At 42.9% G+C, this 26,836-nt stretch overlaps 1 protein-coding gene across 1 annotated transcript in view; it reads left to right on the top strand.

Annotated features, from left to right (window-relative positions):
- Positions 1 to 22,883, top strand: part of NLE1 (notchless homolog 1) — a 44,649-nt gene extending 21,766 nt beyond the window's left edge. Inside the window, exons 4-8 of the mRNA XM_069757235.1 lie at positions 1,795 to 1,841; positions 2,246 to 2,448; positions 19,213 to 19,372; positions 21,805 to 21,875; positions 22,546 to 22,883. Coding sequence (XP_069613336.1) covers positions 1,795 to 1,841; positions 2,246 to 2,448; positions 19,213 to 19,372; positions 21,805 to 21,875; positions 22,546 to 22,558 — 494 coding nt within the window. The 3' untranslated portion in view covers positions 22,559 to 22,883. The remainder of the gene's footprint in view (positions 1 to 1,794; positions 1,842 to 2,245; positions 2,449 to 19,212; positions 19,373 to 21,804; positions 21,876 to 22,545) is intronic.
- Positions 22,884 to 26,836: the final 3,953 nt, after the last annotated feature.

Here is a 26,836-nt window from a genome sequence, read left to right on the forward strand (position 1 = left end):
GGTTGCAATATATGGGGGGCTCCTCTTCCCTATAGGTCTTTCTATATATTACTCTGTTTGACCAGTTTTATTATTAGGTACATACTTTGTTTTTTGTTTATAATGAGGGATGTAACTCATTCTGTTCCTCCGTTAATTTTTGTACATAGTTTATTGAAGAAGGCCAACAAGGGCCGAAACTTTTAACTCTTTTGCTGTAATAAACACAAAGGAGATTCACCCTAAGTTGAGTGCCAGGTTCATTTTCTTTAGTAGAAAGGAGCAATCACGTAGCGGGTACCATTCTATCTAGACAGAGCATTTCCAAGCCCCATTATCTGGATTGGTGCGGGTTCCAGCTGTTGGAATTAAACTGATCAGCAAGTTAGCGCCTATCCTATGGATAAGTGATGACTTGTAATGGGAATAACCCTTTGAGGAGACCTGAGTGGATGTATGGGGCTAGTTCATGAATCCCTGTTGATGTTATCTTCTGATAATAAGCAGCATTATAGCCTTAAGGTACCGTCACACTAGACGATATCGCTAGCGATCCGTGACGTTGCAGCGTCCTCGCTAGCGATATCGTCCAGTGTGACAGGCAGCAGCGATCAGGCCCCTGCTGTGCTGTCGCTGGTCGGGGAAGAAAGTCCAGAACTTTATTTGGTCGCTGGACTCCCCGCAGACATCGCTGAATCGGCATGTGTGACACCGATTCAGCGATGTCTTCACTGGTAACCAGGGTAAACATCGGGTAACTAAGCGCAGGGCCGCGCTTAGTAACCCGATGTTTACCCTGGTTACCATCCTAAAAGTAAAAAAAAACAAAGACTACATACTTACCTACCGCTGTCTGTCCTCCAGCGCTGTGCTCTGCACTCCTCCTGTACTGGCTGTGAGCGTCGGTCAGCCGGAAAGCAGAGCGGTGACGTCACCGCTCTGCTTTCCGGCCGCTGTGCTCACACAGCCAGTACAGGAGGAGTGCAGAGCACAGCGCTGGAGGACAGACAGCGGTAGGTAAGTATGTAGTCTTTGTTTTTTTTTACTTTTAGGATGGTAACCAGGGTAAACATCGGGTTACTAAGCGCGGCCCTGCGCTTAGTTACCCGATGTTTACCCTGGTTACCAGCATCGTTGGTCGCTGGAGAGCTGTCTGTGTGACAGCTCTCCAGCGACCAAACAGCGACGCTGCAGCGATCCGGATCGTTGTCGGTATCGCTGCAGCGTCGCTAAGTGTGACGGTACCTTTAGTATTATTATATCATTGGGTTACTCCATAAACCCGTATGGAGTGAAAGAAACTTTATTGGAAAAACTGGTAGCCAAATGTTTAACCTTTTGCAACAGTGTGGCTTTACGTTTTTGCTCTTTGGTTTCTTCCTTCTCTTTCAAGAGACATAAAGTTTCAATTTTTCCATCAATATAACCATAAGGCTTGTTTTTTTGCACGTTTATTTGTAGTTTTGAATGATGCCATTCATTTTACTAATGTACTGGAAAACAGGAAGAAAAATTCCAAGTGCAATGAAATTATCAGAGATTGAAAGTGGCATTTAGGAGGTTAACGGTGGATGGAAATCTGCTTGCTGCGGTTAGAGGCAGATGATGGCTGTGTAGTGAAGCCATCATCTTCCGGAATGATGTAGGCTCAGCTCCACAGCCGGCATCAAAAACTGTGACCCAACGTTGGAAGTACCAATATGTCCAATGTGGGGAAGGGAGTTAACAAAGCTGTGTTTGTGCCTTTTTAACTGTTTTTCTGTACTTTTCAATGACATCTGAATGCCAATACCTGTTATTTTTGTTACCATTTAGTGGAGCAGTTGAAAGAGAAAGCTTTACAGAGATACAACCAAGTTCGGGTGAGTAGAGATGAATACAGGCACTAGGTGTGGAAATAGTTTAATCGAGGATTTCCTAGAAAGCAGAATGTTGGATAAAATCAAATCCTGAATACGTGGCAAAGGTTTGATCTACCATGTAAATATTAGAGTGCAACATGTATCTCTAAGAAAGCAAAAAGTAATTCACCAAAATGCTGTGCACGACAGGTCTTTGATATTCATTCATGCTTACCAGAGTGAATATTCTGTTCTTCCATAAGTTGTTCTAGAAATGTGACTGTGCACCTCTGGTTTGGTGTCTTTCTTTATTGTATAATGACCTTATTGTTTTCTTCAGTTTTAACAAAGCAGTGTTGAATAGTATCTCGCCAGAGACTTTCTTGCATGGATTACTTTTAACATCAGTTTGTGGTCTCAAACAGGGAAAAGATCCTGAGAGGCTCGTGTCTGGCTCTGATGATTTCACATTATTCCTTTGGGCACCAGCTGAAGATAAGAAGCCATTACAGAGGATGACAGGACACCAGGCTCTCATCAATGAAGTTCTGTTTTCCCCTGACACCAGAATCGTTGCCAGTGCCTCCTTTGACAAATCTATTAAGCTATGGGATGGTAGAACTGGAAAGTAAGTGACTTTATCTTTTGTGATCTTTTTTTTTTTTTTACCCTGAAGTGTGCCACTCCTGTTCTGTCCTGTTTGCCGGTCGGTCCCATTAGATTAACCCCTTCATGACCCAGCCTATTTTTACCTTAAAGACCTTGCCGTTTTTTGCAATTCTGACCAGTGTCCCTTTATGAGGTAATAACTCAGGAACGCTTCAACGGATCCTAGCGGTTCTGAGATTGTTTTTTCGTGACACATTGGGCTTCATGTTAGTGGTAAATTTAGGTCAATAAATTCTGCGTTTATTTGTGATAAAAACGGAAATTTGGCGAAAATTTTGAAAATTTCGCAATTTTCACATTTTGAATTTTTATTCTGTTAAACCAGAGAGATATGTGACACAAAATAGTTAATAAATAACATTTCCCACATGTTTACTTTACATCAGCACAATTTTGGAAACAAATTTTTTTTTTGCTAGGAAGTTATAAGGGTTAAAATTTGACCAGCGATTTGTCATTTTTACAACGAAATTTACAAAACCATTTTTTTTAGGGACCACCTCACATTTGAAGTCAGTTTGAGGGGTCTATATGGCTGAAAATACCCAAAAGTGACACCATGCTAAAAACTGCACCCCTCAAGGTACTCAAAACCACATTCAAAAAGTTTATTAACCCTTCAGGTGCTTCACAGCAGCAGAAGCAACATGGAAGGAAAAAATGAACATTTAACTTTTTAGTCACAAAAATTATCTTTTAGCAACAATTTTTTTTATTTTCCCAATGGTAAAAGGAGAAACTGAACCACGAAAGTTGTTGTGCAATTTGTCCTGAGTACGCTGATACCTCATATGTGGGGGTAAACCACTGTTTGGGCGCACGGCAGGGCTTGGAAGGGAAGGAGCGCCATTTGACTTTTTGAATCAAAAATTGGCTCCACTCTTTAGCGGACACCATGTCACGTTTGGAGAGCCCCCGTGTGCCTAAAAATTGGAGCTCCCCCACAAGTGACCCCATTTTGGAAACTAGACGCCCCAAGGAACTTATCTAGATGCATAGTGAGCACTTTGAACCCCCAGGTGCTTCACAAATTGATCCGTAAAAATGAAAAAGTACTTTTTTTTCACAAAAAAATTCTTTTAGCCTCAATTTTTTCATTTTCACATGGGCAACAGGATAAAATGGATCCTAAAATGTGTTGGGCAATTTCTCCTGAGTACGCCGATACCTCATATGTGGGGGTAAACCACTGTTTGGGCACATGGTAAGGCTCGGAAGGGAAGGAGCGCCATTTGACTTTTTGAATGGAAAATTAGCTCCAATTGTTAGCGGACACCATGTCGCGTTTGGAGAGCCCCTGTGTGCCTATGCATTGGAGCTCCCCCACAAGTGACCCCATTTTGGAAACTAGACCCCCCAAGGAACTTATCTAGATGCATATTGAGCACTTTAAACCCCCAGGTGCTTCACAGAAGTTTATAACGCAGAGCCATGAAAATAAAAAATAATTTTTCTTTCCTCAAAAATGATTTTTTAGCCTGGAATTTCCTATTTTGCCAAGGATAATAGGAGAAATTGGACCCCAAATATTGTTGTCCAGTTTGTCCTGAGTACGCTGATACCCCATATGTGGGGGTAAACCACTGTTTGGGCGCACGGCAGGGCTCGGAAGGGATGGCACGCCATTTGGCTTTTTAAATGGAAAATTAGCTCCAATCATTAGCGGACACCATGTCACGTTTGGAGAGCCCCTGTGTGCCTAAACATTGGAGATCCCCCAGAAATGACCCCATTTTGGAAACTAGACCCCCAAAGGAACTAATCTAGATGTGTGGTGAGGACTTTGAACCCCCAAGTGCTTCACAGAAGTTTATAACGCAGAGCCATGAAAATAAAAAAAAAAAATTATTTTCTCAAAAATGATCTTTTAGCCTGCAATTTTTTATTTTACAAAGGGTAACAGGAGAAATTTGACCCCAAAAATTGTTGTCCAGTTTCTCCTGAGTACGCTGATACCCCATGTGTGGGGGTAAACCACTGTTTGGGCACACGTCGGGGCTCAGAAGGGAAGTAGTGACTTTTGAAATGCAGACTTTGATGGAATGGTCTGCGGGCGTCACATTGCGTTTGCAGAGCCCCTGGTGTGCCTAAACAGTAGAAACCCCCCACAAGTGACCCCATTTTAGAAACTAGACCCCCCAAGGAACTTATCTAGATATGTGGTGAGCACTTTGAACCCCCAAGTGCTTCACAGACGTTTACAACGCAGAGCCGTGAAAATAAAAAATCATTTTTCTTTCCTCAAAAATGATGTTTTAGCAAGCATTTCTTTATTTTCACAAGGGTAACAGGAGAAATTGGACCCCAGTAATTGTTGCACAGTTTGTCCTGAGTATGCTGGTACCCCATATGTGGGGGTAAACCACTGTTTGGGCACACTTCAGGGCTCGGAATTGAGGGAGCACCATTTGACTTTTTGAATACAAGATTGGCTGGAATCAATGGTGGCGCCATGTTGCGTTTGGAGACCCCCTGATGTGCCTAAACAGTGGAAACCCCTCAATTCTAACTCCAACACACCCCTAACCCTTATCCCAACTGTAGCCGTAACCCTAATCACAACCCTAACCCCAACACACCGGTAACCCCAACACACCCCTAACCCTAACCACAACCCTAATTCCAACCCAACCCTAGCCCTAAGGCTATGTGCCAACGTTGCGGATTCGTATGAGATTTTTCAGCACCATTTTTGAAAAATCCGCGGGTAAAAGGCACTGCGTTTTACCGCGGATTTCCAGTGTTTTTTGTCCGGATTTCACCTGCGGATTCCTATTGAGGAACAGGTGTAAAATGCTGCGGAATCCGCACAAAGAATTGACATGCTGCGGAAAATACAAAGCAGCGTTCCCGCGCGGTATTTTCCGCACCATGGGCACAGCGGATTTGGTTTTCCATATGTTTACATGGTACTGTAAACCTGATGGAACTCTGCTGCGGATCCGCAGCGGCCAATCCGCACCGTGTGCACATGGCCTAATTCTAAAGGTATGTGCACACGCTGCGGATCCGCAGCAGTTTCCCATGAGTTTACAGTTCAATGCAAACCTATGGAAAACAAAAATCGCTGTACACATGCTGCAGAAAAACTGCACGGAAACGCAGCGGTTTACATTCCGCAGCATGTCACTTCTTTCTGCGGATTCCGCAGCGGTTTTACAACTGCTCCAATAGAAAATCGCAGTTGTAAAACCGCATTGAAATGCGCAGAAAAAAACATGGTAAATCCGCCATAAATCCGCAGCGGTTTAGCACTGCGGATTTATCAAATCCGCAGCGGAAAAATCCGCAGAGGACCAGAATACGCGTGCACATACCGAAACCCTAACCCTAACCCTAACCCTAACCCTAGTTCTTACCCCAACCTTAGTGGAAAAAAAATTTTTTTTTTTTTTTTTTTTTATTGTCCCTACCTATGGGGGTGACAAGGGGGGGGGGGGGGTCATTTACTTTTTTTTTTTATTTTGATCACTGAGATAGGTTATATCTCAGTGATCAAAATTCACTCTGGAACGAATCTGCCGGCCGGCAGATTCGGCGGGCGCACTGCACATGCGCCCGCCATTTTGGAAGATGGCGGCGCCCAGGAAAGAAGACGGACGGTCCCCGGGAGGCCAGGTAAGTATAAGGGGGGGGGGAGATCAGGGCACGGGGGGGGGGGGGGGGGCGCGTCGGAGCACGGGGGGGTGGATCGGAACACGGGAGGGTGGATTGGAGCACGGAGTGGGGGATCGCTGTGCGGGCGGGTGGATCGGAGCACGGGGGGGGGGGGGGGGAATCGCTGTGTGGGGGGTGGGGGGATCGGAGTGCGGAGGGGTTTGATTGGAGCACGGGGGGTGTGATTGGAGCACGGGGGGAGCGGGCATGAGGACGGGGGAGCGGAGCACAGGACCGAGGGGAGCAGACCACAGATCGGGGGGCTGGGGGGGCGATCGGAGGAGTGGGGTGGGTGCACATTAGTGTGTCCAGCCATGGCCGATGATATTGCAGCATCGGCCATGGCTGGATTGTAATATTTCACCATTTTTTTAGGTGAAATATTACAAATCGCTCTGATTGGCAGTTTCACTTTCAACAGCCAATCAGAGCGATCGTAGCCACGAGGGGGTGAAGCCACCCCCCCTGGGCTAAACTACCACTCCCCCTGTCCCTGCAGATCGGGTGAAATGGGAGTTAACCCTTTCACCCGATCTGCAGGGACGCGATCTTTCCATGACGCATATGCTGCGTCATGGGTCGGAATGGCACCGACTTTCATGACGCAGCGTATGCGTCAAAGGTCGGGAAGGGGTTAACATGGGTTCATGACTCTACCAGATGCAGCCTGAGCTTCTGTATTTGGAAAAATATATATATTTTTAAATTTTAGGACAACCTCATTAATGATGATCTATAATGTCATGTAGGCAATAGTTGCTGACGTATTGTTACAGTGAACTCAATAACTCGAAGGGTACGTTTAGAGCTTTTCTTTATCCATGTTCTGTTTTCGTACTCGACAGACTGTATACAGACAGCACACTTATTTTGAAGTCAATATGCTAATGCACATGCTCGATTTTGGGTCTGCTTGGAAAAATAGTTGAAGCCTACAATAGGCTTGTCCTTTTTAAGAATGGGACACTGCTAGTTTAATGGTGTCCAGCCTTTACACACATTCTAGATATGAATGCAGTCACATCCACAATTTGCAGAATTGTCAATCTGCGTTTGTTTGTATTGCAATTCTTAAGAAATGTTTATTAACCTAAAGGAAAAGTAGGAATTGTCAGCTATATTTACTGGATGGATTCTGGTGGATTATGAACTTGATACTGATAAATTGTGCTAGCCTGTTGGGTAACTACTAAATAAAAAAATAAAATCATGAAGTTGAAAAATATGTTTTTTAAATTACAACACCATGAAGAAAAGTTGAGGAATTATGGAAATCACAGGCTTGGTAGAAATTTTGCAATCTCTTAATATATTCAGTATCAAGTATGAGCGCTACACGCAGAAATAAACGCTATTACACTCTTTGACTGCTATCACTTAGGTTATTAATGGTTGTCTGAGGAATGTTCTGCCACACTGAATGCATTTAGGCAGCCAAATTGTTAAAGCACCACTCCAGCGTTTTTTTTTATTGCAGAGCTGGAGTGGTGCAACTAATCTAGGTTTCCTGCACCCAGGATTATAGTTAACAGACACCATTTTCTTCCGATCTTGACACTGCTTCAGTCATCTTGTACAGGTTGTGACCTGCCGCATCGCTCCAGTGTTTGCTGGGCGACCCGGAAGTCACTACTTAATGTAAGTATATGGGAGCCAGAATGAGGTTGTCAGACTTACACTAGGAGCTTGTGGCCGTTGCCTCTAAATTCCGGTTTTGGTTACAAGATGGTGGCGTAGGACCAGAGCTGTATCAGCAACCGCTGAAGATTGCAGCAGGTAAGTCTAATACTAGTGTCAGGTAACTTAGATTAGTTGCACTACTCCAGTGCTGACATAAAAAAAAAACGCTATCGTGGTGCTTTAAGATCTGCTGCTGGCAGGTCCCTTTACAATTGCAGAATAGTGACGTCCTAGATGTGTTTGATGGAAGACAAGTCCAGAGAAGCTGCAGGCAATGGTAACATGTTTAGGCCATACAAAAGACTGTGCTCACTGTGGCATGAGTAACGTGCCATGCGGACCTGCGTTAATGTGTTTCAGAATGGGTCCTGGGACACTGGAAAAATTGTAGTAGCAAGGACTACTATTCCTTTTTGGTGTTGCAATTTCAATTTTAAGGAATGTATTTTTATTGCCATTTTCTTCCTGACGGTGCTATCTATTAGAAATAATATAAGGCCTGGGAGCACAGCCTTCCTATGTGTGAAATTGAATTTTTCCTTTCCTCTGTGTATGATGGCCTTCCTTTTGTGCACTGTCCAATTAACCCCTTAATGACCACCAATTTGTCTTTTTACTGACTGCGATATAAGAGAATAGCATCCCCATACAGGTGACAATCCAGCAGCTATCAGCTGTACACTATAGCTGACATCTTGCTTCATCAGGCATGATCAGTGTTTGCACTGTCCATATCTGTTTAACACCTTAGATGATGCTGTCAATAGTAAGTACAGCATCTAAATGGTTAACAGAGTGTGGGGGTTCCATCTTCAACCTCATTGGCACCCTGAGATCTCGCTCATGTGTTCCTGATGATTGTCATGGCAGTTCATGGCCAAATAACAGTCTTAAAGTTTGTCGGCTATAGCGGCCTGTTCAGAAGTGAGTGACATTTAGGTGGTAAAAATCAATTTCTTCATTCCTGTTATGCCACTGTGAATTAATTCCTGAAAAGCCCCTGAAGGGTTAATAAACTACCTGAAAGCAATTTTGAATGCGTTGAGGGGTGCTGTTTTTAAAATGGTATCACTTTTGGGGGTTTCCAATATGTAGAATCTCGACACTTCAAAAGTGAACAGATCCCTAAAAAATATAGGTTTTGGTAATATCCTTGAAAAAATGAAAAATTACTGCTACATTATTAAACCTAATAAAATGCTAACAAAATAAAACATTTGAAAAATGGAGCGTATGTAAAGCAGACGTGAGGGAAATGTTATTTATTAACCCCTTCCCGACCTTTGACGCCACGTAGGCGTCATGAAAGTCGGTGCCAATCCGACCCATGACGCCTATGTGGCGTCATGGAAAGATCGCGTCCCTGCAGGCCGGGTGAAAGGGTTAACTCCCATTTCACCCGATCTGCAGGGACAGGGGGAGTGGTAGTTTAGCCCGGGGGGGTGGCTTCACCCCCTCGTGGCTACGATCGCTCTGATTGGCAGTTTCACTTTCAACAGCCAATCAGAGCGATTTGTAATATTTCACCTATTATAACGGGTGAAATATTACAATCCAGCCATGGCCGATGCTGCAATATCATCGGCCATGGCTGGAAATACTAATGTGCCCCCACCCCACCCCACCGATCGCCCCCCCAGCCCTCCGATCTGCCCGGTACACTGCCCCGCTCCCCTCCGTCCTGTGCTCCGCTCCCCCCGTGCTCTTGTCCGCTCCCCCCGTGCTTCAATCACCCCCCCCCCCCCGTGCTCCGATCACCCCCCCTGCACTCTGATCCACCCCCCTCCGTGCTCCGTTCCACCCCCCGTGCTCCGTTCCACCCCCCCGTGCTCCGTTCTACCCCCCCCCCCCGTGCTCCGTTCCACCCCTCCCGCGCTCCGATTCACCCCCCCATGCTCCAATCCCCCCCCCCCCCCGTGCTCCCCCCCCACCCTATCATACTTACCGATCCTGCCGGGGTCCGTCCGTCTTCTCCCCGGGCGCCGCCATCTTCCAAAATGGCGGGCGCATGCGCAGTGCGCCCGCCGAATCTGCCGGCCGGCAGATTCGTTCCAAAGTGCATTTTGATCACTGAGATATAATCTATCACAGTGATCAAAATAAAAAAAATAATAAATGCCCCCCCCCTTTGTCACCCCCATAGGTAGGGACAATAAAAAAAAAAAAAAAAAAAAATTTTTTCCACTAATGTTAGAATAGGGTTAGGGGTAGGGGTAGGGTTAGGGTTTCGGTATGTGCACACGTATTCTGGTCCTCTGCGGATTTTTCCGCTGTGGATTTGATAAATCCGCAGTGCTAAACCGCTGCGGATTTATGGCGGATTTACCGTGTTTTTTTCTGCGCATTTCACTGCGGTTTTACAACTGCTATTTTCTATTTGAGCAGTTGTAAAACCGCTGCGGAATCCGCACAAAGAAGTGACATGCTGCGGAATGTAAACCGCTGCGTTTCCGTGCAGTTTTTCCGCAGCGTGTGTACAGCGATTTTTGTTTCCCATAGGTTTACATTGACCTGTAAACTCATGGGAAACTGCTGCGTATCCGCAGCGTTTTCCGCAGCGTGTGCACATACCTTTAGAAATAGGCCATGTGCACACGGTGCGGATTTGGCTGCGGATCCGCAGTGGATTGGCCGCTGCGGATCCGTAGCAGTTTTCCATCAGGTTTACAGTACCATGTAAACATATGGAAACCAAATCCGCTGTGCCCATGGTGCGGAAAATACCGCGCGGAAACGCTGCATTGTATTTTCCGCAGCATGTCAATTCTTTGTGCGGATTCCGCAGCGTTTTACACCTGTTCCTCAATAGGAATCCGCAGGTGAAATCCGCACAAAAAACACTGGAAATCCGCGGAAAATCCGCAGGTAAAACGCAGTGCCTTTTACCCGCGGATTTTTCAAAAATGATGCTGAAAAATCTCACACAAATCCGCAACGTGGGCACATAACCTTAGGGTTAGGGTTGGAATTAGGGTTGTGGTTAGGGGTGTGTTGTGATTAGGGTTGTGATTAGGGTTATGGCTACAGTTGGGATTAGGGTTAGGGGTGTGTTGGGGTTAGGGTTAGGGCTGTGATTAGGGTTATGGCTACAGTTGGGATTAGGGTTAGGGATGTGTTGGGGTTAGGGTTAGGGCTGTGATTAGGGTTATGGCTACAGTTGGAATTAGGGTTGTGGTTAGGGTTAGGGGTGTGTTGGGGTTAGGGTTGTGGTTAGGGGTGTGTTGGGGTTAGGGTTGTGATTAGGGTTATGGCTACAGTTGGGATTAGGGTTAGGGGTGTGTTGGGGTTAGTGTTGGAGGTAGAATTGAGGGGTTACCACTGTTTAGGCACATCAGGGGTCTCCAAACGCAACATGGCGCCACCATTGATTCCAGCCAATCTCGTATTCAAAAAGTCAAATGGTGCTCCCTCAATTCCGAGCCCTGACGTGTACCCAAACAGTGGTTTACCCCCACATATGGGGTACCAGCATACTCAGGATAAACTGCGCAACAATTACTGGGGTCCAATTTCTCCTGTTACCCTTGTGAAAATAAAAAAATGCTTGCTAAAACATCATTTTTGAGGAAAGAAAAATGATTTATTATTTTCACGGCTCTACGTTGTAAACGTCTGTGAAGCACTTGGGGGTTTAAAGTGCTCAATATGCATCTAGATAAGTTCCTTGGGGGGTCTAGTTTCCAAAATGGGGTCACTTGTGGGGGAGCTCCAATGTTTAGGCACACAGGGGCTCTCCAAACGCGACATGGTGTCCGCTAACAATTGGAGCTAATTTTCCATTCAAAAAGTCAAATGGCGCGCCTTCCCTTCCGAGCCTTACCATGTGCCCAAACAGTGGTTTACCCCCACATATGAGGTATCAGTGTACTCAGGAGAAATTGCCCAACAAATATTAGGATCCATTTTATCCTGTTGCCCATGTGAAAATGAAAAAATTGAGGCTAAAAGAATTTTTTTGTGAAAAAAAAGTACTTTTTCATTTTTGCGGATCAATTTGTGAAGCACCTGGGGGTTCAAAGTGCTCACTATGCATCTAGATAAGTTCCCTGGGGCGTCTAGTTTCCAAAATGGGGTCACTTGTGGGGGAGCTCCAATTTTTAGGCACACGGGGGCTCTTGAAACGTGACATGGTGTCCGCTAAAGAGTGGAGCCAATTTTTGATTCAAAAAGTCAAATGGCGCTCCTTCCCTTCCAAGCCCTGCCGTGCGCCCAAACAGTGGTTTACCCCCACATATGAGGTATCAGCGTACTCAGGATAAATTGGACAACAACTTACGTGGTTCAGTTTCTCCTTTTACCATTGGGAAAATAAAAAAATTGTTGCTAAAAGATAATTTTTGTGACTAAAAAGTTAAATGTTCATTTTTTCCTTCCATGTTGCTTCTGCTGCTGTGAAGCACCTGAAGGGTTAATAAACTTCTGGAATGTGGTTTTGAGTACCTTGAGGGGTGCAGTTTTTAGAATGGTGTCACTTTTGGGTATTTTCAGCCATATAGACCCCTCAAACTGACTTCAAATGTGAGGTGGTCCCTAAAAAAATGGTTTTGTAAATTTCGTTGTAAAAATGAGAAATCGCTGGTCAAATTTTAACCCTTATAACTTCCTAGCAAAAAAAAATTTTGTTTCCAAAATTGTGCTGATGTAAAGTAAACATGTGGGAAATGTTATTTATTAACTATTTTGTGTCACATAACTCTCTGGTTTAACAGAATAAAAATTCAAAATGTGTGAAATTGCGAAATTTTCAAAATTTTCACCAAATTTCCGTTTTTATCACAAATAAACGCATAATTTATTGACCTAAATTTACCACTAACATGAAGCCCAATATGTCACGAAAAAACAGTCTCAGAACCGCTAGGATCCATTGAAGCGTTCCTGAGTTATTACCTCATAAAGGGACACTGGTCAGAATTGCAAAAAACGGCAAGGTCTTTAAGGTCAAAATAGGCTGGGTCATGAAGGGGTTAATGTTTTTGTGTGTTATGACTATCTAGATTAAAGGGATAATCATCCAAAGTTTTAAAATAATTTTTTCAAAAATAGTATTGTCAAATTTCTGATATTTTTATAATTAAAAATTAAACATATCAACTTAAATTTACCATTATCATAAAGTACAATGTGTCACAAAAAAGTCTCAAAATCAATGGGATATGTTGAAGCATTTCAGAGTTGCTACATAAAGTGACAGATGTCAGATTTAATCCCTTCATGACCGGAGATTTTTTCGGGTTTGCGTTTTCGTTTTTTGCTCCCCTCCTTACCAGAGCCAAAACTTTTTTATTTTTCTGTCAATATGGCCATTTTTTGCGGGACGAGTTGTACTTTTGAACGACATCATTGGTTTCAGCATATTTTCGTATACTCGAAAATGGGAAAAAAAATTCTAAGTGCCGTGAAATTGCAAAAACAAGTGCAATTCCGCACTTGTTTTTTGTTTTGGCTTTTTTGCTAGGTTCACTAAATTCTCCATGTCATTACGAGTTCATAGCCACCAAACATGTCTAGGTTCTTTTTTATCTAAGTGGTGAAAAAAAATTCCAAAGTTTGCTAAAAAAAAGAAAATGTGCCATTTTCCGAAACCCGTAGCATCTCCATTTTTCCTGATCTCGGGTTGGCTGAGGGCTTATTTTTTGCGCACCGAGCTGACGTTTTTAATGATACCACTTTTGTGCAGATACGTTCTTTTGATTGCCCGTTATTGCATTTTAATGCAATGTCGTGGCAACCACAAAAACATAATTCTGGCGTTTTGATTTTTTTTTCTCTCGCTATGATGTTTAGCGATCAGGTTAATCCTTTTTTTTATTGATAGATCAGGCGATTCTGAACGCGGCGATACTAAATATGTGTAGATTTTATTTTATTTTTGTTTTATTTTGAATGGGGCGAAAGGGGGGTGATTTGAACTTTATTTATTTTTCATATTTTTAAACACTTTTTTTTTTAAAAACTTTTGGCATACTTCAATAGCCTCCACGGGAGGCTAGAAGCTGCGATAACTCGATCGCCTCTGGTACATAGAGGCGATGCTCATATCGCCCCTATGTAGCAGAATTACTGCATTGCTATGAGTACCAACCACAGGGTGGCGCTCGTAACAATCTGGCATCCAGAACCATAGAGGTCTCAAGGAGACCTCTGGTTGTCCTGCCGACGTACCACAGACCCCACGATCACGTGACTGGGGTAAGCAGTGTGCGTATTTCTGGCCCAATGGCCAGAAGCGCACTTTAACCCCTTTCTCCCAGGTGACCTGGGACTTAATTCCCAGGGACGGCATAGTACGTCAGAGGTGATTAGCCACGCTCACGGGGGGAGCGCGGACGGGTGTCAGTTGATTATTACAGCTGACATCCGGCACTATGTGCTAGGAGCGGTCACGGAACATTAACCCCCGGAACACTGCGATCAAACATGATCGCAGTGTTCCGGCGGCATAGGGAAGCATCGCGCAGGGAGGGGGCTCCCTGCGTGCTTCCCTGAGACCCTCGGAACAACGCGATGTGATCACATTGTTCCGAGCGTCTCCTCCATCCTCCTCCCTGCAGGCCCCGGATCCAAGATGGCCATGGGGGTCCTTCTGGGTCCTTCAGGAGGTGGCTTGCAAGCGCCTAGCCGGCAAGCCTCCTGCACTGCCTGTCAGATCGCTGATCTGACACAGTGCTTTGCAAAGTGTTAGATCAGCGATCTGACACTATACAGTGATATCCCACACTGGGACAATGTAAAAAAGTTTAAAAAAAACAATTCCTAAATGAAGAAAAAAAAATATTGTTCCAATAAATAAATTTATTTATGTAAATAATAAAATACAATAAAAGTACACATATTTAGTATCGCCGCGTCCGTAACGACCCGACCTATAACGACTGTCCCACTAGTTAACCCCTTCAGTGAACACCGTAAAAAAAGGGCAAAAAACAATGCTTTATCATCATACCGCAAAACAAAAAGTGGACAGTGCTCCTTCCCTTTCGAGCTCTCCCGTACGCCCAAAGAGGGGTTTACCCCAACATATGGGGTATCAGCATACTCAGGACAAATTAGACAACTTTTGGGGTCCAATTTCTCCTGTTATTCTTGGGAAATTACAAAACTGTGGGCTAAAAAATAATTTTTGTGGAAAAAAAAAAGATTTTTTATTTTCACGGCTCTGAAACACTTGGGGGTTCAAAGTTCTCACAACACATCTAGATAAGTTCCTTGGAGGGGTCTAGTTTCCAATATGGGGTCACTTGTGGGGGTTTCCACTGTTTAGGCACATCAGGGGCTCTCCAAAAGCGACATGGTGTCCGATCTCAATTCCAGTCAATTTTGCATTGAAAAGTCAAATGGCGCTCCTTCCCTTCCGAGCTCTGCCATGCGCCCAAACAGTGGTTTACCCCCACATATGGGGTATCTGCGTACTCAGGACAAATTGTACAACAAGTTTTGGCATCCAATTTTTCCTGTTACCGTTGGTAAAATACAACAAATTGGATCTGAAGTAAATTTTTTGTGAAAAAAAAGTTAAATGTTCATTTTTTTTTTAAACATTCCAAAAATTCCTGTGAAACACCTGAAGGGTTAATAAACTTCTTGAATATGATTTTGAGCACCTTGAGGGATGCAGTTTTTAGAATGGTGTTACACTTATTTTCTATCATATAGACCTCTCAAAGTGACTTCAAATGTGATGCGTAAAATAGTAATTGATGATTCGCTCCTGGACCCCAGATTGGAAGAGATGTGTACTAAATGTTTGAACAGGGGCTATCCTAGTGATGGAGTTAGGAAACATATGAGAAAAGTAAGAGGAGTATCGAGACTTGATGTGAGGAAGAAAAAAGTTAAGATGAAAGATAAACGCATCCCCATTGTATCCACATTTAGTACGGCCAGTGGTCAGATAAAGAACATAGTATTGAAACACTGGCATTTCTTGCATCAGGGACTTCCTGAAATTGAGGAGTTTTCCCGGCCTCCAATTTTGTCTTATAAAAGAGGTTGTAATTTAAAGGATAAACTTGTTAAATCCGACATTGGTCCAACAAAGGCGGTTATACAGAGGACTTTAGGCCCCCCAAGATTAGGGAATTTTCCCTGCTTGGGGTGTGCCTGTTGTGGCAGTTTATTAAAAGGTGATTTTTTTAATCACCCTCATACAGGGAAGAGAATTTACATTAAAGAAAGGTACACGTGTACCTCCAGCTTTGTGATATATTTAATTGTATGTCCTTGTGGACTGACATATGTAGGTGAGACTACTATGGAAATCAAGGTGCGCATTAGTAAGCACAAAAGTACCATCAGGACCAAAATGACAGAATTACCAATACCCAAGCACTTTATTGATAGTGGTCATTCAGTCAGCCAGTTGAGATTCAGGGTAATCGATAGTGTACCCACTTTGAGAAGGGGTGGGGATAGAATTAAGTTATTGAAACAGAAAGAACTCAGATGGATCTCTAGGTTGGGCCCTTGTTATCCTGGAGGGTTGAATATTGATTACAATTTACAGTTATGTGTCTCTTAAAGTACTTGACATGGTCTGTGTGACGTGCTTTTTTTTGTGTAGGTTTGTTTTTAATGGGTGTTTGGTTTTTAACAATTCACTTTGTCCATTTAGGATACTAATGTGGTTAAGCTAATGAATGTTTAGATTGCTTCCCCCTTTTCCTTTTTTTGCTTTTTTGGTGTCCCCCCTTTTTTTTTTGTTTGTTTGATGTCTTGTTTTATTTAGCTCTGTTATTTGCCAATTGACAATAAGATCCTTATGGATATGATTTTTTATGCCAGATGATCATTATACATAACATTACTGGAGGTTGAATGAATGTGTGATTGTAGTAACAGATTGCCAGGGATATGGCGATATAAGTTGTTATAAATATACACTCCCTCTTCTTTTCAAAGCACTTGAACGGCCGGGCAAGTGGTGATGGCGCATCATTGGAACTGAGCGCCATCCCCCTTGAGTGAGGGACAGCTCCGTGCGGCGGGTGGGCGTGTCTCCTGGGTCTCCATGACGGCGCCGCGTGACCAGTCATGTGACGTTTGATGGAAGGGCCGGATGTCATGCGTACTACGTGCTGGAGCTTCTGATATGCCGTGGTTTAGATGTGTGTTCGGTGCTAGTGATGTGTCATCCGGTCACATGGTGGGGCACACGTGAGTGTGTGCCATGTGGTAAGTACAGCGGTCCTCTAGTAACAAAAATCAGGATTGGTTCCTGAATATGAGGCAATGTTCATAAGAGTACACCTATTGGCTTTATAATAGGATTTGTTATTGGCTGAGTATGATGTGAACCGATACAAGATACGGGCTATTACATTGGCTGAGGACATATATGGGTGTTAGTATGGACTTAGTGATTGGTCCCGATATAACAGGAAGTGCCGGTTTGTTTACATTTTGTAACTGTCCATGTGTCATTTACTTTATATATGGGTGGTGTTATATGGCTTATGTTATACTTATGACAATGTGAATGTTTTTTAATCTTGTATGTTATGTAGGATATGTGTTTTGTATTACGGTATATATTATTTGATTACCAAACACTGATATGTAAATTATATGGGCAGTTCCTGAGCAGGTGATTGGTGGGTTATCACCCCCTCTCCTATTTAAGGCTGCCATTTTGATTGTTTTGTATGCTTGAAAAAGACCTTAATGGTCGAAACGTCGCATTTGGCACAATAAAGAATACCATACTTTCTTTCACCTGGATTGGATGCTGTCCTTCACTTCAATTTATTTCAAATGTGATGTGGTCCCTAGAAAAAAATGGTATTGTAAAAATGAGAAATTGCTGGTCAACTTTTAACGCTCATAACTCCCTAGCAAAATAAAAATTTGGTTCGAAAATTGTGCTTATATAAAGTAGACATGTGGGAAATGTTACTTATTAAGTATTTTGTGTGACATATGTCTGTGATTTAAAGGCATGAAAATTCAAAGTTGGAAAATTGTGAACTTTTCTCCAAATTTCCATTTTTCCACAAATAAACGCAAGTAACGAGAAAACATTGTTAGAATCACCGGGATCCATGCAAGCGTTCCAGCGTTATAACCTCATAAAGGGACAGTGGTCAGAATAGTAAAAATTTGGCCCGGTCATTAACATGCAAACCACTCTTGGGGGTTAAGGGGTTAAATTCCGCTGTCAGAGTTTGACAGCAACATTTAAGTATTTAAGGCTATGTGCACACGTTGCGTTTTTTACCGCGGAACCGCAGCGATTTTGATGCTGCGGGTCCGCAGCAGTTTCCATTGCGTTTACAGAAAACATGTAAACCAATGGGAAACTGCAAACCGCTGTGCACATGCGGGAAAAACCGCGCAGAAACGCAGCGGTTTACAACCCGCAGCATGTCACTTCTTTGTGCAGAATCGCAGCGATTCTGCACACATAGAAATGCATTGATCCGCTTACTTCCCGCATGGGGCTGTGCCCACCATGCGGGAAGTAAGCGGATAATGTGCGGGTGGTACCCGGGGTGGAGGAGAGGAGACTCTCCTCCAGGCCCCGGGAACCATATTTGTCGGTAAAAAAAAAGAATTAAAATAAAAAATAATGCTATACTCCCCTCTCAGCGCTGCACGCGGCCGTCCGGTCTTAGGTTTGCTATGCGAGCAGGACCTGCGGTGACGTCGCGGTCACATGACCGTGACGTCACGAAGGTCCTTCTCGCACAGCATCTTTGGAACCGGACCGCCGCCTGCAGCACCGAGGAGATCGGGATGTCAGAGGGTGAGTATAACTTTTTTTTTTTTTAGCATTACTATTGATGCTGCATATGCAGCATCAATAGTAAAACCAGTGCAGGAGCAAAACCCGCAGCGGAAACCGCAAGACAAAACGTGATAAATCTGCAGGGATAACCGCAGCGGTTTTGCCCTGCAGATTTATCAAACCGAACCTACGTGTGCACATAGCCTAATAGGTGCGGGCGGATTGCGAATCCGCCTGCGCCTATTGCAGGCACATGTCAGCTGTTGAAAACTCGCGGCTTTGAGGTACAGTTTGCATAATATGTTACAGAATTTTGCATCTTGCTAGTTCTTTGGGTATTTCCTTTATTAGTCAGTCAAATGAGCAGTACAATCTTAATTCAGAGAAATTGGTAATTTTAGTAGAAGTCAGTTGCACAGGAACTACACCAATACTTTCATTCATTGTGTGTCATGAGCTTGGCAATATACAGGCATTTACCTCCATTGCTGTAGTTTACAGGACATTGTGTAGGCGAAGTATAATAATGAATCTGCAAAGAAAACAATTAAAATCCAAATGCTAGTAATATTGGCCAACAAAAAGGTTTAGGTTTATATTTTCTTATATCCTTAATATATACTTATATAACACAATGCAATGTGTTTTTTTGTAATGCAGGTACTTGTCTTCCTTACGTGGTCATGTGTCTGCTGTGTATCAGATTGCTTGGTCTGCAGATAGTCGGCTTTTAGTTAGCGGAAGCAGTGACAGCACACTTAAAGTTTGGGATGCTAAGACAATGAAGTTGTTTGTGGACCTACCAGGACATGCAGATGAGGTAAGAAACACACATAATGTGTGTATTTTTCTTCTTGCCTTGTTTTAATGTCCATGTGCACTTTAACATATTTATTGCAGTGTATCTAAAATAGCAAATTTACCTACCATCTTGTACATCTTCCATGCTTAATTTTGTACTAAGGTTGCTCTTGCTCTATGCAAACACAATAGAAACAAACCCTTCATGTAGTCTAATACTGCATTCAAATGTTAAGACTCCCATACACATTACAGTGCAGTTGTCCAAACTTGCTGATTTTACTGTGACCAGACAACTGTCTTAGGTGTATGGTGGCCTCTTGAATTTTGTACTCGGGAGAAACTTATTCCCTTCTCTCCAATATGAACATGTGAACACTCAGTTGAAACAAGTGTGCATGTGTATGGGAAGGAATAACTACGCTGCTTTGTCAGTACGGAACGACTGTTTAAACTAAGTCCGGCCATTCGGTGCTTCATGCCGGGGCATGCTCATTTTCACACAATCACCCACCTGTTTTTCTTTGATTGACAGCTCTGGTTTCATAGAGCAAGAGAAGGGTTGAGATTGATGGAAACCAAGCAGGTGTAAGGTGTAGTTAAATGATTGGCCCCGCTATGAAGCCCCGAGTGCCTGTACATGGTTTGAACAGTCAGAATCCCTTTAGAAGAGCATTCAGCCAACAGCTATTGAAAGTGTATGGGTACCGTTACTCAAATCTACCATCTTTTTACTAACCTATTTGGTAGATTAATAAGAAGAGGGTGAAGTGGAAGAGAGTAAGATGTAGTTTACACTGGTTTTTCCTATACTTTAGTCCTTACGGCTCCCAACAGAACAGAACATACTAAGGAAATCCTGAAACCATAATCTGTCTGCAGCCATGAGGACTGGAGTTTGGGAAACACTGGTTTACCCGTCTGGCGGCACAATGTGACCGCCAATTGGTAAACCTTAACTGATTGTATGTCGGTTAAATGCCTGTTTATACAGGTAGACAAAAGCAAGCGATGCGCTTTGACTGATCTGTAATAGATTGCGCAGTGCGGATAGACTGCCATGGTTTCTTCAGTGAGAATCCTGTTTGCATAGAATGATGCACCCGCCAAGAGCAATGATTTATTTGCGCTATGCTTTTGCTCGTTTGTCAGGTGGTCTGCAGGCTGTTTACACTTCAAAATAACTACAAAATAACAAGCGTTTTTAAGAAGACTCATTCACGATTATCTTTCAGTATAAATGCAGTTGAAGAGGAAAAAACAAATTAGGACACTACTGATGAAGGCTGCAACTTTGCGTTAAGCAATGTCCTGTAGCAACCTCCCTACCAGTGCTGAGATTCCATCAAGACTACACTGCCCAAACTACTGTGCACTTTTTGTTACTTTTCTGATTTGCGGTTTCCCTAATCCATATGTCGGGGTCGTCACGACAATACCCTTCATCCACCAGTCATTCCAAATCAGATTTAAAGCAGTGGTACCGAAGTGAAGAATGAGTCAGACACAATGCTGGTTCAAACTCAGAGTCTGCTTATGCTTCCACACGTAGTGGTAACCTCACAGCAACTGAACTGTTTATTTCATATACATAACATTATATAGTCCATTGGGGGAAGGTGTGCAGAGGGTGGGGTTAGGCGGGGTTTAAGCAATGTATCTAGTATTCAGTCCCTCTGATTGGCTATGACATCATCTGATGAATCTTCCTTTGTCCACATCTTGTTAAGTTTCCATTTCTCCAGAAACGATACTTTAGCTTCAGAAACGAAAGTAGATTCTTGGCAAGTACAAAAACTAAGGCAAAAGTGAATACTGGCAGCCATCTTAAATACAGTTAAATTTGCATTTAGCAAGCAAAGGGGAAAAACTTATTGTTTCACAGCATAAGAATATATATAAGTACAAAAGGGTATAAAAACGTATATTTTTACCTTGACACATAGGATTTTAAAACTGTTCTAGCTGGCCCATTCTCTTTTCCTGGGTCTCTCCTCCAAGAAAATACTAGAAGCAAAATAAAACTTCTGGGCACCCCATTCAATTTTTTTTGCGATTTAAAATTCCTTCCCCTCTTTGCCAATTTTTGGCACCACAGCTTCAGGTCGACCCCTGCTTGTGTGCGAATGGCGAGGTTACTCTCTCTAGATTGCATGTTTACATTGCTTTCCATCAGAAAGCCTAATACTCCATCCATAGCGTATCATTTATGTATGAGCCTTTAGTAAGCATGAGTGACCAAAAATGCATTGGTATATTGCACGTATGTGTTTTTGTTTTTTTTAACAGTATTTCCTAAATGCAAAATAACACAGATGAATAATCTTCCAAATTATATAATCCAGAATTAACGTTTGTTGGGTATCTTTTTTTTTTAATTGGTCATTTGTGTTCAAATAAAAAATTTATTTGGTAAAAAATGTGCTTTATTATGGTAATATCTTACTTTAGGTCTATGCAGTTGACTGGAGCCCTGATGGACAGAGAGTAGCCAGTGGCGGGAAGGATAAATGCTTAAGGATGTAAGTATCACTATATTTAGCCAGTCATCTTGCATCAGGATGTGAGTGGAGCTGATGACATTGTGTTGGCCGGGACATGTCGAAACACATGCACAGCCAGTAGATGTTTTCCTTGGTTCCTTTTCTAATGAATTAGAATAGGACCTGTGCACACATACAGGTAGGCCATTACCAATGCAACGTCATCAGCCTGCTCACCTCCTCATGCAGAAGTAACCTGTAATGGAAACCCTTTTAAGCAGGTAACATAAACCAGACTTACATTGGTCACTGCAGTTTTTCAGTTTTCATTTAAGAGGGGTTTTTGGCCACCTTTCATGTAATCATCAGGTAAAAAGATCTATTAAAAAATCTATTAAAAAAGCTGACATTGTATTAATATTTATCTAAGGCAGAAATTTTGTAAACACATGTGCTGCATGTTAATCTACCCTTACTGATTCCTTTACACAAAGGTAATTTCCCTTTAGTAAAATAAACCACACTATGTAGACGTGTCCTGCAAGAATTTGCTTCATATATGAAGAGACAATGGAAGCACAAAATAGTTTATATTTTTAGTTTATTAGTTCATTTTTCCTAAAATAAAGCACAACTGTCTAATTTCCTCCCCTTTCATTATACAGTCCACCATATTTACTATGTAAATTTGTGTATCTTTCCACTACAGATGGAGGCGGTGAGTCTGGCAAGAAACTGGCATGGCGTGGAGAAATATTTTAATACTTTCATTATAAAGCTGACCATTCACGCGTGTGGTCCATAAGAGCTTGACCAAAAAACAATTCATCATGCAAAGAGGACTGGTAGACCCATCACCACTTGATACCCACATGTAATGTGGATTTATACATGTAAGTTGGTGGTGTACCCTAGCAAGAACTTAATTAAAATCAATATATTCTCAAAAGGAGTAAGGACTTAAAAGATGAAATGCGCTGCTGTTCTGCTGAATTTATGGCCAGCGGTACAGGCACTGAACAGAGTAAAAACCTATCTGATGATGTGTCTTTGGCTTGCTTTATGATTGTATGCTTAGGAATAATGAGTATTCGAGTATGATATTGTCCGCCACTCAAGCACTGATAAACTCTGTCATTGATTTCCCTGGAGCTGACAATCTACGGCATCAGACTTTGGAAGATGTGTAAAGAAAAAAAGGCCCTGACATTTAAAAAAAAAAAAAAGTGGTGGAGATTTGAGTACAAGGACCCACGGCTGTCGACTAGAATGAAGGTGCTTCAAGGGCCACTGAACTACATAGACTAATGAATGGGTAGACACTCTAAAGTTAAAGTCCTTTATACTTAGAGAAATTATGCCCCTTCTTGCCAAACAAGAACAGTATGGAAAGGATTGCAATTGAATACTCCTATATCCACTACTTCCGTAAAACCATATATTTGTACCTACAGTAATGATTAAAGCCATGTAATTTTTGACTGAAGTGTGTTTTGAATATATAGAATAAATACATCAATATTTATAAAGGCTGTAAAGCATTATTTCCAAGACATCGCTCCTGACAGCACCATCGGAAGGTAGTCCTTCGTATCCTTGATAAGGACAGGAAGACGCAATAGATTAAAAGGTCCCTCCCTCCAACACCCACCAGTGTTTTTCTGTCCCTATAGACACATAGGAGGCTCAGAAGCAGGGTCCGGAGGAAGAAATTACCTGTTGTTCGAACAAGAGCTCCTGACTGCCAGCACAGGAGGATTGTGGTGGATACCTCACATCTTTTGTTTCTTCCGCAGCAGAGTCCGGAGGCTGACACCCCGCTGAACACGGGGTCCATCAGCCTGGCCTACAGAGCTGGAGCTCCTGGATTGAGGCACTTCCCCTTTATGGGGCTCTCTGCTCACGTTATCCATCTATGGTCGCATGGCTGGAGTATGCGCTGAAGATGCCGGCATGCTGGAGCATTACCAGTTACAGGGGTATGACACCCAATACCTAATTAAAGGGGAAGCCTCTTTTGACAATTCGGATGCAAGACCGATGGGATGGTACTATTTATTGAACCACCAGAGTGGAGCTGAGTTACCAGTGCATTTAGACAACCAGCATTGGAGGGACAAAACGCTGGCCGTTGATATCACTTCTGAATCACTGGGACAAGTGAGTGATGTTGAAATAAATCACATTTACAGGGTTTTTTCCACCTGGCATCTACAGTGGGTAAAATAAGTATTTGATACACTGCTGATTTAGCAAATTTTCCCACCTACAACGATGAGAGAGGTCTGTAATTTTTTTTCAACTCTAAGTGACAAAATCTAAAAATAAAAACCAGGAAATCACATTGTATGATTTTTAAACAATTAAATTGCATTTTATTGCATTCAATTAGTATTTGATCACCTATCAACCAGCAAGCATTCTGGCTTTAAGAGACCTGTTACTTTTTCTTTAAGAAGCCCTCCTACTCTGTACTCATTACCTGTATTAATTGCACCTGTTTGAACTAATTACCTGTATAAAAGATACCTGTCAATACACTCAATCAATCACACTTCAACCTCTCCACCATTGCCAAGACCAAAGAGCTGTCTAAAGACAACAGGAACAAAATTGTAGACCTGTACAAGGCTGAGATGGGCTACGGCCCATCAAATCAAATACACAAGCTGCTTGGTTAGAAGACAACTGTAGCTAGAATTGTTAGAAAATTGAAGAAACACGAGATGACTGTCAATCTTGGGGCTCCATGCAAGATGACTCTGAGAAAGTTCAGGAATTGGCCTAGAACTACACGGGAGTAGCTGGTCAATGACCTGAAGAGAGGTGGGATCACAGTCTCAAATATTACCGTTAGTATAACACTACGCAGTCTTGGATTAAAACCCTGCAAGGTCCCACTGCTCATGCTAGCATATGTCCAAGCACGTTTTGAAGTTCGCCTATGACCATTTGGCTGATTCAGAGGAGGCATTGGAGAAATTCAGACATTTTGGTATCAACTCCACTCGCTGTCTTTGGAGGAGGAAGGATGAGTACAACCCGAAGAACACCCACCGTCCCAAACATGACGCAAGGTGAGGGAAACATCATTCTTTGGGGGTTCTTTCTGCAAAGGAAGACTGGATGCCTGGTCCATTTTGAAGGGACGATGGATGTGGTCATGTATCGCAAGATTTTGGCCAACATCCTCCTTCCCTCAGTAAAAGAGCATTGAAGATGCGTCGTGGCTGGGTCTTCCAGCATGACAGTGACCCAAAATACACAGCCAGGACAACTAAGGAGGGGCTCTGTAAGAAGCATTTCAAGGTCCTGGAGTGGTATAGCCCTGAAACCAATAGAAAATATTTGGAAGGAGCTGAAATTCAATGTTGCTAAGCAACAACCCCAAAACCTGATCTGAAGAAGATCTGTATGGATGAGTGGGCCAAAATCCCTGCTGCAATGTGTGCAAACTTGGTCGAACTACAGGAAACGTCTGACCTCGGTAATTGCAAACAAAGGTTTCTGTACCAAATATTATGTTCTGTTTTCTATTGTATCAAATACTTATTTCATGGAATAAAATGCTAATTAATTATGTAAAAGGCATACAATGTGCTTTTCTGGATTTTTTTTAAGATTCTGTCTCACAGTTGACGTGTACCTACGATAAAAATTACATACCTCTCCATTCTTTGTAGGTGGGAAAATTTGGCAGAGTATCAAATACTTATTTCCCCCACTGTATACTATGTTATATATATTTATCCGTTAGGAGAAAGATGTTCCTAAAATATCTAATTCCCCCTTATGTATCTAAGAAGAAAGGTGAAAAAATGTACCACATGCAATGTTAAAGGTTGGGACACATATGGGGAAACAATTATGTCCAGAATGTATTGTGAAAGTGGTAAGGGAAGAACATTCCTCTTTCATTACTGATATGAGAGCCATAATTAGAGAAGAGGTTCAGAATTCCTTTAGTTTCCCCCTCAGTCCTCAAAGGCAGTTATGGGATATGGAGTCAAGTTCAGTGGACAAATTGCCATATAAGGCTACTTTCACACTAGCGTCAGCCCGTTGCAGTGCGTCGGGCCGACGCATCCTGTGTCAACACAACACAACGGGGGCAGCGGATGCATTATTACAACGCATCCGCTGCCCCATTGTGAGTTGCAGGGAGGAGGGGGCGGAGTTTCGGCCGCGCATGCGTGGTCGGAAATGGCAGACAACGCACCAAAAAACGTTACAAGCAACGTTTTTTGGTGCCGACGGTCCGCCACAACACGACGCAATGGTGTTGCAAGATGCGTTTTTTCTCCATAGGCTTGTATTAGCGACGCATTGCCACACGTCACAACCGTCATGCCTTGCGCAGGCGTGTACTATGGAGGACAGAGAATGAACTTCAATCCAATATTGCAGCTAGCATGCAGCCAGCGGGTAAGGAAATGGTGAATCAAACACCCGAAAACCCCGCCTCCATGGCTGAAGATTGTTCCCTCCAAATTCAGGTGACAGTGTCCCTTTAAATGAAAAAACACAAAAGAGAATGAAGCAAAAAGCAAAACATTGATCATTTCACACAAAACTCCAAAAATGGGCCAGACAAAAGTATTGGCACCCTCAGCCTAATGCTTGGTTGCACAACCTTTAGCCAAAATAACTGCGACCAACCGCTTCCGGTAACCATCAATGAGTTTCTTACAATGCTCTGCTGGAATTTTAGACCATTCTTCCATGGCAAACTGCTCCAGGTCCCTGATATTTGAAGGTTGCCTTCTCCAAACTGCCATTTTTAGATCTCTCCACAGGTGTTCTATGGGATTCTGGTCTGGACTCATTGCTGGCCACCTTAGAAGTCTCCAGTGCTTTCTCTCAAACCATTTTCTAGTGCTTTTTGAAGTGTGTTTTGGGTCATTGTCCTGTTGGAAGACCCATGACCTCTGAGGGAGACCCAGCTTTCTCACACTGGGCCCTACATTATGCTGCAAAATTTGTTGGTAGTCTTCAGACTT

The sequence above is a fragment of the Ranitomeya imitator genome, chromosome 3 (assembly GCF_032444005.1).
Source record: "Ranitomeya imitator isolate aRanImi1 chromosome 3, aRanImi1.pri, whole genome shotgun sequence".
NCBI lineage: Eukaryota > Metazoa > Chordata > Amphibia > Anura > Dendrobatidae > Ranitomeya > Ranitomeya imitator.